This window comes from Manis javanica, chromosome 15 (genome assembly GCF_040802235.1).
Source record: "Manis javanica isolate MJ-LG chromosome 15, MJ_LKY, whole genome shotgun sequence".
In the NCBI taxonomy this organism is placed as follows: domain Eukaryota; kingdom Metazoa; phylum Chordata; class Mammalia; order Pholidota; family Manidae; genus Manis; species Manis javanica.
Genome location: NC_133170.1, coordinates 65,957,870 through 65,976,224, shown reverse-complemented (window position 1 = coordinate 65,976,224; position 18,355 = coordinate 65,957,870). Strand labels below are relative to the sequence as shown.

The 18,355-nt window shown below is 50.3% G+C and overlaps 1 protein-coding gene and 1 non-coding gene across 28 annotated transcripts in view; both read right to left on the bottom strand.

The window, feature by feature from the left end:
- The window catches only part of EP400 (E1A binding protein p400), a 101,787-nt gene that overhangs the window by 23,735 nt on the left and 59,697 nt on the right, over positions 1 to 18,355 (bottom strand). For 23 of the 27 annotated variants that reach the window (XM_037014117.2, XM_037014119.2, XM_037014118.2 and 20 more), the window contains 12 exons: positions 17,236 to 17,405; positions 16,323 to 16,562; positions 14,385 to 14,549; positions 13,002 to 13,151; positions 11,762 to 11,856; positions 11,066 to 11,337; positions 7,159 to 7,361; positions 6,906 to 7,075; positions 5,413 to 5,609; positions 3,970 to 4,081; positions 3,733 to 3,876; positions 364 to 504 (listed from right to left, as the gene is read on the bottom strand). In XM_037014117.2, the coding sequence (XP_036870012.2) occupies positions 364 to 504; positions 3,733 to 3,876; positions 3,970 to 4,081; positions 5,413 to 5,609; positions 6,906 to 7,075; positions 7,159 to 7,361; positions 11,066 to 11,337; positions 11,762 to 11,856; positions 13,002 to 13,151; positions 14,385 to 14,549; positions 16,323 to 16,562; positions 17,236 to 17,405 (2,059 nt within the window). The remainder of the gene's footprint in view (positions 1 to 363; positions 505 to 3,732; positions 3,877 to 3,969; positions 4,082 to 5,412; positions 5,610 to 6,905; positions 7,076 to 7,158; positions 7,362 to 11,065; positions 11,338 to 11,761; positions 11,857 to 13,001; positions 13,152 to 14,384; positions 14,550 to 16,322; positions 16,563 to 17,235; positions 17,406 to 18,355) is intronic. The other 4 variants (XM_037014139.2, XM_037014140.2, XM_037014141.2 and 1 more) reach the window with 2 other exon arrangements.
- LOC118971713 (small nucleolar RNA SNORA49) lies at positions 5,831 to 5,954 on the bottom strand. Its single transcript, XR_005060303.1, has one exon. It is a non-coding gene; the product is annotated as a small nucleolar RNA SNORA49 (small nucleolar RNA).

Here is an 18,355-nt window from a genome sequence, read left to right as displayed (position 1 = left end):
AGGGCTGTGCAACAGAGAAGACAAGTAGTGATTCTACAACATCTTACTATGCTGATGGACAGTGACTGTAAATGGGGTTTGTGGGGGGGATTTGATGAAGGGGGGACCCTAGTAAACATAATGTTCTTCATGTAATTGTAGATTAATGATAACAAAATAAAAAATAAAAAAAAAATAAAAAAAAAAAATGAAACCAAGGAGAAAAAAAAAAGTAATTGAAAAACTAGCTCTAATAATTACAAAAAAAAAAAAGTGACCATCTTGATCAGAGTAAACATGAGCTATTTCCTAAAAGGGTCTAATGTCTCAAATATTTATGTATAAAGAAACAAAAGTTGAGCACAAAAGAGCAAACGCCCATACCTGCTCCATGAAGTCAGCTAATTCCTCACGCTGTGATGATGTCTCCTCCCACTGTAGATGGTCCATGCCTGGTGACTCTGGTGCAGCTTCCTCCACAGGTTTTTGTAGGTCCTCCTCCAGATACTCAATGCTCTTGAGGGCCTGAAAGATCACATGTCCACAGTACCAGGGCATGTGTTTATCAAGGGGGTTTGAATAGGGCTGTGCAAAAGAAGCTAACTGGATGACCCACTGCACACTAGCCCCAAGGGGACATGCCCATCCTCGTGTCACCTCCGACATGGAAAGCCAGCTCTGAGGGGCAGAGAATACCTAAGAAACTCACTGCCGTGAGAGACCGGGATGACCAAAGCCACTTCACTGGCACACACAACAGAGGGCCCAGGCCCTGAGGACAGAGCAGTCCCTGCCAGCATGGCTAGTCTGAGTCTGACCAACGAGGACAGTTCTCTGTGATGCAGGAGGCAGAGGCCACTGTCCACAGCACAGACAGGACCAGTGACCCATCACAGCGGCCAGAGCCATGTCCTCCGACAGCATGGTGCCTACAACCAGACAAGCAAGGTAGTCCGCATGTCATCACAGCCTAACAGAGGCAAGTTACGGCCAGGAGCACACACCTACCTGGCAGGTGCTGGAGGATGTGGAGACAACATTGAGGATAAAGAGTTTCTGGTTAGAGCTATCAGCTATGCCCTGGTACAACCTCTTTCCAGGACAATTTGGCACAATTTGCAAAGTCTGAAACATACCCTTACCTCACACCACATGTAGAAATTATTTCCAAATAGACTATACATCTACCTATGAAGAACACAACACTGACATATCCAGACAAGAATAAAGGAGAACATCTTGGCAGCAGCAGGGTACAGGGCGCCTCTCCTCAGCAGGGCACAAAGCACCAACCACATGATAAGGATGGCACAAGGATCGAAAGCTTCTTTCTGCTCATTGGCAGACAGCATTAAAAAGGCACACCGCAGGGTGGGAGAGACACTCTGCACATGTCCAACAATATATGAAGAACGCCAACCAATAAGTCACTAAGACAGAGACAACCTGGAAAAGCCAGAAAAGAACCATCATGGGCAGAGGTACCCACACTGAGCGTGGGTACACAGAGGGGCAGATCCATCAGCCAAAGCCACATACAAATTAAACCTCACACTATCATGTGCCTGCCAGGCACTCTGGCACCACCAGCACAGCCCCTTCAGAAAACTCTCTGGCAGCCTTGTTAAGTCAAACATGAGCTCACCTGATGCCCGGGACTCCAGCCCAAGGCACAGGTTAGCACAAATAAACACATGTCTATCCAGACACATGGAGAAAACAGCTGCATGATCCCATCATGTCCACAGGCAGCGGCCCTGTAAAGAAACCGTGGCCACCCTACAGCAGCATGTCGCCAGACGATGGGAACACATGAACGTAGGGAGGGATGCCAGGCCCACAGCAGACTCCACTCAGACCGCAAAGCCACAGCCACACTGCTGGGAGAGCAGCTCTTTGGGATGGGAGTGGTGAGAAGGGATGTGGTTCTGGTGGGCTGGCCACCTGGGTGCTTTTCCTCGGGGAAATCTATCGAGCTAATCTGCACAACATGTATACTTTTCTGTGTGTTTTCATACTTCAACAAAATTCTTACTTAAGGTAATTTTTATGTACGATTCCTCTGGTGGGCATGGCTGCGCCAGCACCTTCAGCCAGAAGCTATGGATGCTAAGCAGGGACAACTTATGTCAGTGGGACCCTGGGGAGGCAGCTACCCTCAATGGGGGCACACACATCCAGAGCCTCCAGCCCTTCTGGCTTTCAGCTGTCTGCACCGCCCCACGACTGCATGTGCCCTATGACGGTGTTACCGCCCCAGCCCATGAACTAGCTCCATCTTATCTCAGCACAGAGCCAGCAGGTGGTCGTTTCAAATAACATGCCCAGGTCAGGCCTTACCTATATGGACCCTGGGCCCCACCTGACCTCTGCTGACCCAATCTGTGCCACCCCCACAACACTCCCTGCTTGGGCAGCTGCTCCATGCCCGTCCCCACAAGGTGTGCACATTGGGCATGTGCTCGCTGACATGTGGCCTCTTCCCTCACAGAAGCAAGCCTCCCAGAGGCTGAGATGTCTTTTTCAGCGCTGTATCCCTACTGCCTAGGACAGTGCCTGACACAGCGAGACACTTCCACAGGATACATGTGCTGAGACGCTGCTGCTCAAAAGAGAACAAAGCAAGCATCTACAGGCTGACATACGAGCACCTACAAGATGTGTTAAGAAAAACAGCAAGGCTCACACTCCTCACACACATGTGCACACACATCTTCATGCCACACCTCTTTTTTCCAGAATACATGTGAGATTGTTGATAGTCACTGAGTGGTGACCTCTGGGACAGAATCTGTTTTCCCTACTATCTTTTTGTGCTATTTGAGTTTCCTTTTGAATCTCATGTACATAAAGCCTATTTTTTTTTTTAAAACAAGGTAGATGCATCTATCCTTCCTGGTGCAAAAGCCATTAAGATATTCTCTGTAAGGATGTTACCCATAGAAACCTCCTGGGAAGAAATAAGAGCGTGTGGACAGTGGCTTGTCTTTGATCAGGAAGCAAGGGTCTGGTACAGGAGACGTGATGGCTCTGCCATGCATTTATCGCTTCCCAGTGACTGAACAGATAAATGGCAGTGAGTCCTCCTCACTGAGGGCCCCCGCTGCAGTGAGGACAGGGGCATGGGTGGGGAGGGCCCCTCAGGGAACAAGGTGTTCAAGGACGGCAGGGGACAAGGCAGGGACACAGGGCCCCTCCCACGTCAAAAGCCCAGAAAGGAGGGCCGAGGAGGGGAAGAGAGGCCACCACCCAGCTCTAGACAGGGTGAGCACTGAGGGGGCCCACAGGGCTGCAACATGTCTGTATAGCAGTGCCACCCAAAAGCAGCAGCATGGAAACCATGTGTGTGATCTAAAAGCCTGCGCTACAAATGGAAAAAGCAAAGTTTAATTTAACCCAATACATCCAAAACATTAAGATTTCAACACATATAGATGAGGGAGCCATTCCAGGCTGCCACATTGCACGTTTCACACTCACACAGGCTCCCACTCAGAGTGTGATGGTGTTAGCCACGCTGTGACAGAGGCTGCGACAGTTGACATGGGGACAGGCAGGCCTAGCGAGCATCAGGCTGACACCCTGTAGCTGTGGGGGGAAGCTGGGGATGGCCTCTGAGCTGGGCAGGGATCACCTGAAGCTCATGCAACCCTCTGTGCTCCCTAAACTCCTTTACAGCTGGTAATCATGAAATGGAAATGGGGGTGAGTGAGGCAGAGGGTGGACCAAGGGGCAGCTCTGGGCTGCTCTTACCTCTATAAAAGGTCTTGCAATTTTGGGTGCAATGGTTTCTGTGACAGAAGGTTCCTGAGAAAGGACAACAAACTCCTCCGCTTTCACTGGGAAGCCAGCATCGTCCATGGGAGAGTACACCTCAAACAGCTCCTGGATGGTCCGCTGAACACAGAAACACCCTCACTCTACTGAAATGAAGCCCAGTTTCGTGCCCGGCTTGAGCCTGAGCCCTCAGGACCAGGGAACTCAACATACCTGTGTCAGAAATGCCATGGAGTAGTCATTTCCCTGAGCGGCCACCTCTCGGATCAAGTCTTTGGTCCCATTTTTCAACAGTTTCTCTTCAATGGAGTTGCCACTCACAAGCCTACAAACAACACACGACATAAGTGGAGTCCTGGGAACACAGCCACCCGAGCAGGCCAGCACCTCACTGCTCACGGTGCATTCGAGGCTCTGTCCCTGGCACTGCCCACTGCAGTGCATGATCCTTCTGCAGTGCATGATGGTCCCAGGCTCCTCAGGGGCCTCAGGCAAGCACACCTGCCCCCTTTTCCTTATCACTTACCTTCTACTCCAAATGCACTTTAACACCCATCTATCCAACTGTGTGTACGTGCATGAGACACATACACTCTCACACCCATGATAAATTTTAATATCACTTGGGGACACATCCTATCTTTAAGACTGAGGTTTTCCTATCTAAGGACAGCACAACTTCTGTGGTGGTGGCCCATCTCCCAGCCTGTCACCAGCTCATAGTGATTTTTATGCATCCTGCACCTTTACTGCTAGGACCACTCGGGAGTGTTTACAGACGGTGGCTACTGAGAATTAAATACTCTTCCTAGTTCTAGTTAGTAATCACTAAAGGGTCAACAATAACGAAGGGACTCCACGGGGAAACACTGTTCATTCAATATGAATTACATGCCAAGCTTATATTTAGTAGTACAGAAATACACTAAGACACTGTTAAATACCCTCCTAAGACACTGTCAAAAGAAAATGGGATCACAGGTAGGACCAGCCACGAGCCCTGGTGAACTAGAGAAGCATCTGGAAGGACACGGGGTCTCTAGCGGCCACCTCTGCAGGATGCTTTTCTCCATGAGCTTCTCTCCTTTTATTTCAATGAAAAAGTAATGTATTTATAATAAAAAAAATAGTAATAAAGCTTCTGGACTGCTGTCTTGATGAAAACAGGGTGGTCACATGCACTGGCTGGGTCCTAGTCCCAGGTGGCAGGCCACACGAGGAGGGCAAGGGTCGTGCTAGTAGATGAACACCCCTCTGTGCCCTCGGTGACATGTGCCTGGCCAGTTACAATTTTTGTGCTTGAAGATAATGAACACAGGTTTGAATTCTCCATAGCCATTTCACTAACAGGCAGCTTTATCTTTGATAATAGTTGAAACCTAAAATATGGGTCACCCTCCAAGCTTCAGGAGTTCCAGAAGGTAAATGTTTGTAGGACAGCAAGTATGTCTAGGTAACCCAACTCTATCATGACATCCACCAAACCAAGTTATGTCCCCAGCAGAGGTTAAGAGTAAGGAAAGGGCAGATAAGTCAGCAGGAACGTAAGTCCACCTTAAGGAAAAATGCAGAAAACATGCAGAAACATTCACGTGGAGCAGCAGCCATCATTGCCCTCCATGCAGCATGCTGTGCCTGCACCCTGGTGCTCCTCACCTATATATGTGGACGTCCTGGCGCCTCCCAATCCTGTCACACCACTCCTGTGCCTTGGCGTCCATCACGGGGTTCAGGTCGTTGTCATAGAACACCACTGCGTCTGCCTCTACCAGGCTCACGCCTGTAGCACGGCTGTGAGTCGAGAGAATGGCACAGAAAATCCGCCTGTCTCTGTTGAAACTCCTCATCAGTTCCTAAGGCAAAATTAAGCCCTTGAGTTGGTACTCCTAATACATGCTGGGAAACCTCTGACTGTTCTGAAGCTTATTGGTTGGAAACCGAACTGCAATGTGTTTCCTTAGATGAGGCTGCATCCCCATGGCCTGCGATAGCATTTCACCTGGCTCTTCAGCACACTGCACCCTTTCACTTACTCACCTGAAACTATTTAAACAGCACAAGGGCATCAAGGTCGGGTCCCACCTTAGTCTGAAGGCCCCTCAAGGACAGTCTCACTGTCGGGGGAATGTGTTTCCACATGTACCCCCAGGCAAGGCAGGGCCCTCCTCATCAGAAGCCCCTGAAATAGGCTGAGGGGGCAGGAAAACAAACCAGGCTCAGGCCCTCCCACAGCACAAGCACGTGCAGGATAGCCTCATCTGAACACCCTCTTGGGCGACTGTCAGCACCAGTACAGACCATTACAGGCAACCGACGCTCTTCTTTCAAGAAGTTCTATATGTATAATTTGTTACATGACCACCAGGAAAAGTTGTTAGAAAAGACAGAGTATCTCGTTCCAGCCCTTCTCTGTATGTGTACACAAGTGTGAGAAGTCCCGTATGTGCTGCATAATGTGAAGTAGGGAACAGCACCTACAGCTTGCTGTTGCCCTTTGGGACAGGCTGCCATGCAAGTTCCGCTCTGAGATGCTGCTGCTGACTGGTTATCCCACCCGTGGAATGCTGGGATGATGTGTGCTAACCACATGGCCACACCCATGGCACACAGACAGCTCATTTACCCACTCTTGTCCTGGACATCCACTCCATTTCTGACTGGGGATTATGATAACATTTGTACAAAGAATCACCATGTATGTAGGTCTCAGGAGTGGTGCTATTCAAGGTCAGTACAAGGTGAGCTGCTAATTCATAAGTGCACCAGCTGCAAGCTCATGACCGTACTGCCAGCTGCCTCCTAGAAAGCTGTCCCAACTCATGAAACGGCACACGGTTTGAACAGCACATCAGCCTGGACCATCATGCCACATGGCACCTCCTGCAGTGCAACAACCCTGCCCGTGATGGCTTTGGGTCATCAAATCTGATCCTGAAATTTCCAACTAGCCTCACATTTCCCGAATAACAAGACTTATGACAAAATACCGGAGACGGAGCTCAGCCTTGCTGAAGCCCAAGAACTCTCCCTTCATCTGTAAGGGTCATGGCGGCTCTGGGCTGACACCACACTGAGAAACCCAGGCAGACGCTGGCAGCGGGGCTCGCACACCAGGTCACAGGGGACAACACAGGTGATGCTGTCCTTACCTGTCGCTGTTCACGGTTGGCGTTCTCATCAATTCTCACATAGGTGAGATGGTGGAAGTCCAAGAACATCTCTAAAATGTCCAACATGAGCACCATCTGGGACAGAATCAGCACGCGGCGCCCTTCAGACCTCAGCTTCTGAAGTAAGATTGCCAAAGCTTCTAGCTTTCCTATGAAAGGAACATCAAAGAGCCCCTTGTAGCCCACAGTGCACGGGTCTGACCCCAAACTGTGCCAACGGGCCCCTCAGTACCTGAGTCAAACTGGACCAGCCGGGGCTCAGGGAACTGCAGAGAGCGTGGGGCGGCTGCCCGCTGAAGCTGATGTGCATAAGGTGCCATGTAGTCCTCCAGGCGATGCCTAAAGGCCCTCATCCTGTGGCTGTAGAGGGATGGTGGCCTTGCCACCCACAAGCATGGGGGTGCAGCCACCACCGGAGGGATCACACACAGCACCCTGAGAAGCAGAAAGATACCCATCACATGGCACCCATGGTGTCCTCACCAGGCAGCCCTCGGCTGCTGGTGCCAAGGCTTGAGGGGTGTGGCAGAGGCCTCTGACAGCGACTCTCCAGAATGAATTCCAGTTACCACGGGGTGATGTGGTGGCTGGCCCACACTGTCTGTCCCAGCAATCACTAGAGCAGGTGCCACCAGTCCTGGCCATCGAGGGCCACCCCAATGGAAAAGGGCAGCAAGGTCCACCAGGCCACAGGACAGGGTGGAGGCGGCCTGTTCCATATGAAACGTGTCGTCAGATGGGAATTTTGAGACCTGGGCGCTGTGTCTCCTGGATGGTTGGTGGGGAGACTGTGAACCCTGGAGCAGCTACAACCACTGTACTGCCAGGAGGGGAGAAGGCCTGGGAGGAGGGGCCCATGGAACGGCATGATGGTGGCTCAGGTGAGCCTCACCGCCAACCCAATGCCCACTCCAGGCCTCCAGACAGAGCCTGCACCAGAAAAGCCCTCACTCTGGACTTCAGCTCATGCTGAGTTTACACAATGGGCTACCAACTGCACGTAAACTGAAAAGCCATCTATCACTAGATGGCTGATGAATGAAACCTCAGAGAACCAGATAAGTGGAGAGACTCCACGTCCACAGAAAGGGAGACTAGACACTGTCAAGACATCAGTTCTTGCAAACTTCATCTAGAAATTCAACATAATCATAGCCCAAACCCCAGCTGGTTATTCTGAGATATCAACAATCTGACTCTAAAGTTTATTTGAAGAGGCAACAGACCAGAAGAATGAACATAATACTGAACAAGAACAAAGGAGGAGGCCTCACCTCTGAGCACAACTCACTGTAAAGCTAGTGATCAGGGCAGCAGCAGGCTTGAGGACAGACAGAGCAGGGACCCCCACAAATGCAGTCTCCAGTGTCTGACAGGAGTCCAGGAAGCACAGCCTCTTAACAAATGGGGCTAGAACAACTGGACGTTCACATGCAGAACAAGAACCTGAGAGACAGCCAGGCATCATGCTTCCCAACACAGAACACGCTACCACCTATTCTTGCAAACAGCCAAATAGCAAGCCTGGGCTCAACCAAGTGTCTAGATCTAATGATTTACAGACAATACAGGGAACAATGTGTTTAAAGCCACAAGTCAAATGACACCTTATGTGGGGATTCTGCAGGACAACCATGAGACTTCTACAAATAAGCTGCAAGGGAAAAAAAAGGGAGAAACAGAAGCAGAACCCACAGATTGGAAGACAAGTAACTCCATCAACTGCTAGGTGTCTACTTCACTGCGATCTGATCTGAACAGTAAAAAATTGGAGACTGTCAAAAACTGGACAGCACTTGATGCCACCAAAGCACTGCTCATCTGCAGGTGTGACAATGCATCCTGACTACTTCAAGTCCGTATTTTTCAGAGCACAGTGAACTGTTAAAGGAAGCCATGTCAGTCCAAAATCTGTTCCCAAAGTGTTCTGTGCTCAAGGGAGTAATGGGGCCCAGAGGCAACAAGCAGCTGTCAGCCAGCAGCTGCAGGGAGTAGGCAACAGACATCCAAGGCCACTGTGTGGGTCTACCTGGATCTAAGGCATGTACTTGAAAACCATCCATAATACAGGATTTTAAAAATGGAGGGGAATAAAAGGATCCAGTCACAGACCTATTCCTTCCACAAAAATTAACTCAAAACTGATCAGAGATCTCAATATAAAATGCAAAATGATAAAACTCCTAGAATGTTAACAGGAGAAAACCTAAGTGGCCTTGGGTGTGGTGGTGGCTTTTCAGATACACCTACAAAAGCATGATCCATGAAAGAATTAGATAAAATCGCTATGGAAGACAGTGTCAAGAGAATGAGAAGACAAGCTACAAATTGGGAGAGATATCTACAGAAGACATCTGATACAGTACTCTTACTCAAAATATACAAAATGCCCTTAAAACTTGACAGTAGGAAACAAAAACATGATTGAAATAATGGCCCAAGACCTGAACACCTCACAAAGATACAAAGCTGGCAAACAGACATTTGAAAAGGCGCTCAGCATCCTGTGCCACCAGGGAAATGCAGATTAAGTCAGCAAGGAGCCACTTCATGGGGTGGGACCAGCCAACTTCAGCCCTGCCCACACTGCACTGGTGAGGAGGCAGGCCCTGGTAGGGGCATTTCACTGCAGTGGGGATGCAAAACAGAGCAGCCAACCTGGTGATTTACTACAAAAGTAAATATACTCCTACCATCCAGTCCAGTAATGGTACCCCTCGGTATTTATCCCAAGAAGATGAAAATTATATCCACACAAAACCTGCACACAGACGTTTACAGCAGCTTCGTGCATCGTTGTTAAAACTCAAAAGCAACCAGAAAGTCCTTCAGTAAGTGGATGGGTAAACTGTGGTCTATCCAGACAATGGAATATTATTCAGCATTAAAAACAAATAGGCTACAAGCCTGAAGAGACATGGAGGAGCCTTAAATGAGTATTACAAAGTAAAAGAAGCCATCTGAAAAGGCTTCATCCTGCCTTTTAGGGTTCCAACTCTATGACAGGTTGGAAAAGGCACAACGGTAGAGACAGTAAGCCAACCAGGGGCCACCAGGAGACCGTGGGGAGGGATGAGCTGGCAGAGCACAGGGGGTTTGAGGGCAGTGACCTACACTGTTTGATACGGTGGTGGCAGACAGGTATCATTACATGTTTGTCCAAACCCACAGAATGCTCAACACCAAGAGGGAACCCTAACACAAACCATGACTCTGGGTGATGACGACATGTCAATACTGGTTCATCAATTTTAACAGATGTGTCCTCTGGTGGGGCCTGCTGATGGTGGGGGAGGGTGTGTGGAGGTGATGAGGAGGTACATGGGAAGTCTCTGTACCTTCCCCTCAATTTTGCTGTGTATTAAAACTGCTGTAAAAATAGTCTACTTTTTAAAACAGAGGAAGAGAAGAAGGAAAGAGATCAGCATCTAAAGAGAGAACATAGTACCTAAGGCTGATACCCTAACTACACAGCCTGGAGGGAAGAGGCCACATGCTCCCATGTGGGAACCATGCCTCATTTCCCTTTCCTCCCTTATTCCTTTCTCTGATCTGAGACCTAGAGTAGGTACATTCTGACAGTTGAGCCAGGCAGGCCACAGGAGCATGGCTGGGTTTCCTACTGTAAAGCTGGAGGAACTAGAAACAGCCACCTGGCAACACCAAGAGAACAGAGATGGGACGAAAAACATGTGGTCAGGGGAACCTAGAGGAAGGTCACAGCAGTGAATGAGCCACAGACAGGCGGAGGGTAAGCCAAGATCTGTGCCCACAGCACATGAGCTTCTGTCCCTTCTTGAAACTTATCTGAGGCCAACTCTGAAATACACACTTCTCATGGTGCAACGTTAAGTCATTCACATGATTTTTAGTAAAATATTATTTTAAAAGAGCAGAATGGAGAAAGCCATCCACAACTCAGTGGTCTGTCCCCATGCCCAAATGAGCAAGGCGCCAGCTAAGCATGCAGGCCTGCTGCACTCATCCAGAACTGTCCTGGGACAGGCAGCATCCAGGACAGCACAGGGAAGAACTACGCCCATAGGGTAAATGTCCTCCCAACTCCCTGAAAGCTGTGGGTGCAGCTCAGCAGGGAAGTGAAGCACTGAAAGGGCACCAGTGCCCGCCAGCTGCCTCACCTGTCAATGACATCCTGGAGGGATTCCTGGCGTTGAGTCAGTGTCAAAACCAGGTCCCTTGGAGTCTCTGAGAGTGATGTGCAACAGCTCGCTGGCCCGGCCTCTGGCCCAGGACTGCCATCCAAAGCTCCAAGCCTAGGGAGCCGTCCCCTGATGGCCATGGAGCACGCACCCAGCAGGTCTCTACCATAGACTGGAGCACGGGCACAGCGCCGCTCGTTAATGAAGTAAATCTGGTCCAGCCGCTCCTTCCAAAGTCTGGTCTTTTCCTCCTTTATCAAAAACGGTGATGAAAAAGGTTACTGAGAGCCACTGACCTGACACACACACCCAGCCATGGAGGTCTGGCTCTATGCAGGGAAAACAGACACACCTCCTTGCTCATGGGAAGCGTTTCTCAAGACCCAGCAAGAAGGTCTGAAGCCTGACAAGGGTGGGAAAATAGTACAAATGGGAGAGGGGACTTTGCCATCACATAGCCCCATCTCATCTTTTTGGGAAATCTGTTTTTAAAATCAAGGTTTTGAAAGTCAAAGAAACCATGTGTTTCTGGAGACATGAGTTGATGGTACCTCACAGAAGCCATAAGATGCCACAAGCAGCCCCTATAACAAGCAGCTTCTGAAAAGCAGCATCTGAGCATGGGGGTACAGCCCGCTGGCACCCCAAGCCATTCAGGGATAGCCCACAGTGTACCTGGGTTGGTCCGCCAACAGGAGAGGCTGGTTTAGAGGCCATTCCCAGTTCTCCTACAGCCAGAGGATTGACTGCCACTCGACCAGGCGCCCCAACTACAAATGCAAAGTGAAGAGTTAGAAAATAAAGCTCCAGCATGGTCCCTGGACACCACCCTCTTTAATCAACACGCTTCTGGAACATGTAAACCCTAATCTAAATGATTTACAACTCCAGCAAAGCATCCTGCTCTCTGGCCACTAGGAGCCAAGCCTTTTCCTTGGCTGAGGGCCCAGTGGGCTCAAAGGAAGGTGACTTGTGCTCATACCATGGTCACCCCCTGCCCCCATGGCAGGGCAGCAGCCACATGGGCCCTGGGACAGCACTCACCTCAGAGCTTCCCCTGTGGGCAAGGAGTCAGCTTTACACCAGCCAGGCTAACATGACCCAGCATCCCAAGTAGGCTGCTGCCCCTGACAGAGACCTGTACACAAGCATGCTCAAAAAGGCATCTGAGGACGGAGTGGGGCCACTTCAGGGGGCAAAGTGACCAGAACCTAGTGGCTGGCGCTGGTGCCAGCCATGGCAACCAGGGGCCCTGCAGGAAGGGGTGCTGGCATTGGTGCTAGGATGGGAGAAATCTCAGCCAACAGGAGCACTACAGGTGCAGCCATGTGCCCCAGCTGGGGTGCAGAGCGCCCCCACCTCTCCACTGCCGGCAGCCTGCTGGCGGTGTCTGATAGGAGTGTGTGCAGAGGCCTGCCCCCTCAGCACAACAGAGCAGGCCAGGGGCTGAGTGCATCAGGAGGAGCCCTGCTGCTTCCACACGCTAACCCGCTGGCCTGCCATGTCCTTGGCAGGTGCCACCCAAGACAAGACATGTCCAGGTTGAGCAGGAGGCTGGCTAGAAGCAGGTCGGATGAAAAAGCACCCAAGCCTGCCCTGGCACCTGCCTGGGGAGACTCCCACACCTTCTAAGCTATGATGCTAAGGAGCAAAATTTCTGGTGACTCTTAAGTCTCATTAGAACAGAAACAGAACAAAAACCTAAAGTAAGTGGAGGCTGGTTAGATCCAACCAATATATTGAGAGCAGAAAAGAAAATAAAGCTAGTACCGGCCCATCTTTGGGAACCAGACACACCCGCAGTACACTCAAGGTTGGAGGCACTATGATCAGAAAGCAGAAATGCCTCTCACGTAACATGGGACACAGGGGTCAGGAGGAAGCTTCCATCCAAGTCCTGCTCAGGGCAGTCTACCTGGTGGGGTCACGGGAGCAGGGCTGCCTGCCAGGGGCTTGCTTCCCAGCGCATTCAGGGCACCAGCTGGAGACATGGTCTGCATCACAACAGGGCCAGGGGGCCGCAGGTAGGACTGGCCCGGGGCAGAGACGATCTGCAGAACGCTGCCTGCAATCACATAAGGTTTTTGCAGTGGGGGCGTAAGTCACAGCCACACTCGCTTCCAAATGCACAAAAATTAGGCAATAAACTGAAAACCCAAAATCAAATTTCCTGCTACAAAGCAACAGAGTTCAGTTACCTAGAGAAAAATGGAAATAGTTCATCTACAATGAATGGAAACTCTAAGGAACAAAGTCATTTAGCTTAATGTCAAAAAAAAAAAGGTTGTCTATTCCCTGCAACTCCTGATTTCAGGCAACATAGGCACCCACTTGGCGTCTGTCCCGTGGATGCTCAAAGTCTGGGGCAACCAGCCCCAAGACCACATGTCAGTGCTTGCCGACTGGATGAAGAAATACCTAAAAACCCAAATGCTGCTCTACTGCTGCCATTTAAGGACCTTGCCATTTTCAACTTTCTGTGTGGTTAAGTCTTTCCAATGTCATGCACTCTGGAGGAATCTCCCCATCATGCTCCACAAAAACTAGAGCCCACCAGAGACGTGAATGGGTGGCCTTGCCTCTTGGTCAAAAAAACAGAGAAATAAGCAAATAGATTGAATTAAATGGAGTCTCTGCTACAGGCCTTGGAGGCCTTCACTCTGCCACCCTGTGGGACCCTCCAGCGTCCTCAGAGCTTCCCAGACTGGCTGCCAAGAGCCAAGAACAACAGGTGCCGGGAGATGGTCAGCCAGGGCTGCTACAGACCCCACCTCTGACCCCTAACCTACACTGAGAGGAGCTGAAAGGTTCACCTGCTACCACATCATCACCTAGGATCAGTTAACTGGCACTCAGATCACATCCCTCATCTTCCTCACCAAGAGTTACTGCATGGACAACTGAAGGCCTGGAAGTAAAAATGTAGAATTTGTATTTAGAAAAAGCATTAACTTCTACATAAATTGCTTTGGTATTTTCAGGACAATGTACCTCATACTAAAACCTGAAAGCAGCAAATATTTCTATTTTGATTTTAAAAATAGGGAGCTTTTCCCAAAAGGCAGATTTTATTTTAAAAATGACTATAATCTATTTAATATGTACCAAGGACCAATCAACTAGGTGGCTTAAGTGTCACCTCCTCTCAATGCCTACAGGCCAGACTCACACAGAGGGTTGACAACGTGCCAGCCCCAGCTGCAGGGGAGAGGGTACCTGGGTGGCTCCAGGCTGTGGGCTCCACCACCCAGGGCCATGGATAAGCTCTGCATGGTCACCCAAGTTAGCGACCTGTTACCTTGGAGTTGCAGGGGCTGGCCAGCCGTGAGCTGCCGGAGCTGGCTGTGGGACAAGGTGAACTTGTTCCCCTGGAACTGCAGTGTCACTGGGGTCTCTGGCTGGGCCACTCGACTTGGTGGTCCTGCTAGGGAAGCCAGCTGGGCTATTTTGACCACCTCTCCACCTGCGAAAATGTGGGGGAAAGGGAATGAAAACTGGGGAAGTTTGCAATTGTTACACTGTGATTATCTGTTGTACAGAATGACATCTGTAACAGAGCACAGTGTCATACAGACACTTAGTAGGTAGGGTTTTCTAACGTTTTCAGAGAACAGTCATTTTAACAGAAAAAGAGAAAATAAAAATTAACAATGGACTTTCATGGTTAATGTATTAAGTTATAACTAGCAAAGACTTTAGGTATCAGATATTAATATAACTAACCAAACCATTAAACATTTTACTTTCTCCAACCAAAGGTAGCCAACTTTGAAAATGGCAGAGATCTACTTGTAATACACTTTGAAACTCTCATATCAACCTGGAGAACTTTCAAAATGTGAAAAAGTCCGTGCCAAATTTAGTTCACAAAGGTAAACAATATCAATACAGATACAAGAGTAGATAACCAGCTTCAATTATATCCATAACCTCTTCAAAATCTAAGAATGTATTTAAGTACATAAATATATCACCTGAGACAAAGTTCTACATTAACTGGGACTAGGTCATATGATCCAATCTGTGATATTCACTGTGATTAATACTGCTTACAACAGTTTTTTGAAAACATATAACTCAAATGACATCATATGCACCTGACTCAAAAAGGTACTACTGCCTTCAGGTTGTAACTGAGCAACAGGCTGAAAGCTTTCTATCCAATGGTTGATATTCAAGTCTAAATGCTCCTCCCAAGAAAATCCATGCCAGAATTAGTAATGATGCTATAAAGAGAATGGTTAGCCGAAGAGTAAGAAAATATCCCAGGATATCTTTTCCCCAGAAACTGTGTGGAGGAAGGGAACCTGAGAGGAGGAGACACAGAGGACTGAGTACAGTGGTCCAGCTCTCCTGCCAGTCTCCTCAGTCCCGCCAGGCACACCCGCACTGCCTGCCCAGGTAATGAAAACATCATGGTGCAGGTGCTTTACTCCCGGGGCCATGAATGAGCACAGATGCATTATTTGCTGGGAGTGGAGCAGCCTGTATGAGCACCAGCCTGCACTCAGCCTGCTGAGATCAATTTCTCTCTCAGCATTGCAGGATGGCTTCAATGTACCTATTACCCAGCAAATAACATGCCTGAAGTGGCATCTGAGAAATGAGGGGCTCTTAATGGCTTCAGTGAGGGTACTTTATGGCAGAATGTACAGGGGTATGTGTAGGGTTTGGAAATATGATAATCACTCTGGTCACAAATGTTCTAGGAAAACTTAGTAAGATTGTGATGTTCTAGGCATTGAATTTTTATAAAATGGCTCTGCTGAGCAATAATTCATTCCAGCTTCAGATCTGGTTAATAAGGGAGAGACTAAAAACAAGTCACGGTTTTTAGAAACCAAACACTAGTTCACATCACTGGTGGGGAGGTCATGTGCTTCCAGGTCACTAGCACTTGCTCCCTCAGCAGACTGTGTGGCAGATGGAAGGACCCCTGGCTAAGGCTAAGGACAAGGGGGCAGCCAGCACACCAAGGCAGAGCATGAGCAAGGAAGCAGAGCTGGTGTAGGGACCAGGAGAAAGGACAGAGAAAGACAAGGCCCCACACATTGGCCCTGAACAGGAATCTTCCCCTTCAGAGTCAGGGCAGAAATGACAGCATGGCAGAAGGCAGCACCAGGCGTGGGGCCAGGGGAGGCAAAAGGAGTGGACAGCGGGCTCCTCCCACAGGCTGATCTGAACACAACCTCGTCGCAGTGACGACGTGGCAGACCCGAGCGGTGAGGCCACTTACTCGGCAGGCGCGCGTGGGCCTGCGAGGTGAGCACCAGCCCCTGAGGCAGCGTGCTCTGCCCAGCTGGGTGCGAGGCCTGGGGCGGGGGCTGGGGTGGGCCCGGGGTGGAGGCCGGGACAGTGGTCTGAGCCCGCAGTTTCACAGGATGGGCTGGGCTAGGTGCCGTGCTGCAGGTCGAGGCAGGCTGGTGTCTTGGAGCACCGGCGGGAGCCTGAGAGGTCTGAAACGGGGCGGCTGCTGCTGCAATCAATAAGGTTCGTTTGTGCAAAGCTGTTAGAGGTTCTAACAAAACGCAGTGCCTGAACCCAACTTCAAAGAAACAAGACAAATGTTACCGCACGCTGCCCCTCAAATGAGAGCCCTCTGGGGGGCGTGCCGGCCAATGAAGTCCACCGTGTGGGAAATACCATCCTCAACTCAGGGTTCACTTTGCCCTGAGATCTGTTTCTGGAGCCAAAGGGGCTGGAAGCCTGCCCACTCAGGGCCTGTGCCCACAGCTCGGGAGCACGGGCAGCCTGCACCCAGCTGCAGTGCATTGTCGAGACTTCAGAGCACAGCAGACAAGGCTGTGCCCTGGGTCAGGGCCGGTTCTATCACCTTTCTGCCATTTAACTCCCCCTCCTCACAAAATCACTAGGTCACACTGAAGTGAGCACAAAACACAAGAGCCAGCCCCCAGAGTGTCCACAAACATCTCCATGCACTTGAAGGCTCTCCTAGGCCCACCGCTACCATCCCATCAATAGTGGTATCTCACACAGGGACAGATCCTCTCGAGAATTGCACACAGTCTCTTTGGCAGAGCCAGAGCTGACATGCTGCCCCTGCTTGGAAGGGCCTGGGCAGCATGAGGGCCAGCCTCCACAAACCCCTACAGCGCCCGAGCCCCAGCACCCACCACCACGCACCATACCTTTTGCATCTGGATTTGCAGAGAATGTGGCAATTGGCGGCCGTCCCCGAACGTGGCCCTGAGGTGTGGCAGTGGCTGGAGCAGAGGTCACAGTACGGGGTGGGTGTGTGCTGGGGAAAGCCATAGTGCGACCCTCGGGCTTCTGGCCATACTGCACAGGCTGAAACAACCTAGGCACCCGTCATGCAGGAAGGAAGACACAATATTGCTAAGCAGACCAGGACACAGGACCACCCAAGTGCAGCACAGCCCTGCACGCAGGTGCAGCTTAAAGATAGGTGGCACAGGCTCCCACACAGGGCACTTAGCAGCTTATCAAAGGCCCTAGGGATGTGCTGACAACACAGTACGTAGAAGTGACCCTCACCATGCTGGTGACACTGGCTGAATGTGATTTTAATTTATAAGATAAGGTGGGGCAGAAAACCACCACACACCACTGGGTAACAGGGTGGAAATGGGCAAGGCACTGGCAGACTCAGAGGGGAGCCTGCAAAGGGCACTCCCATCCCCACCCCCAACCACTGCCCTCAGCCGCATCACACAATGGGCTCTTCCTGTTCCTTTTATTCAGAAACTAAAATGGCAGGAATTGTTTACTTTCAAAGCCCCCAGGGAATAAGGCAGGTAGAGGCAGGCAAGACAGTGCAGCCTGCTGCCCATGTGCACTGGGCAGGGACCAGGGGATCAGGCAGGATGGGGAGGGGCTCCGAGTCCCCAGGGAAGTCACTCCAGAATGAGGCAGCCAGAGTGGGGGGCCAGTCTGCTGAACTCTCTCTCTAAAACATGTTTTTCTAAAATACCTGTTTTTCTTTTTCTTTCCTGATTTTAACCTGAGCATAGGATTTTGCATTTTTCTACCTCGCTGGATCCAATCTACCGTGAACCATTTGTTTGGATTTCATCATCTAGCACATTCTGCCCCTTCCAGCCTCAAGGCACCTTACAGTGGCAGCTTCAAATGCCCTCTGGATGTCCCTTATGCTGTAGCCAGGGGTAGAGCCCTCTGCCTGCCCGTAGGGCCAACATGGCCCACCACAGCCCCTCTGCCCCTGCTGTGTGGACACCTGGTCACGACAGCTGCCACCACATCACACACCTGACCTCCAACCCTGACCCC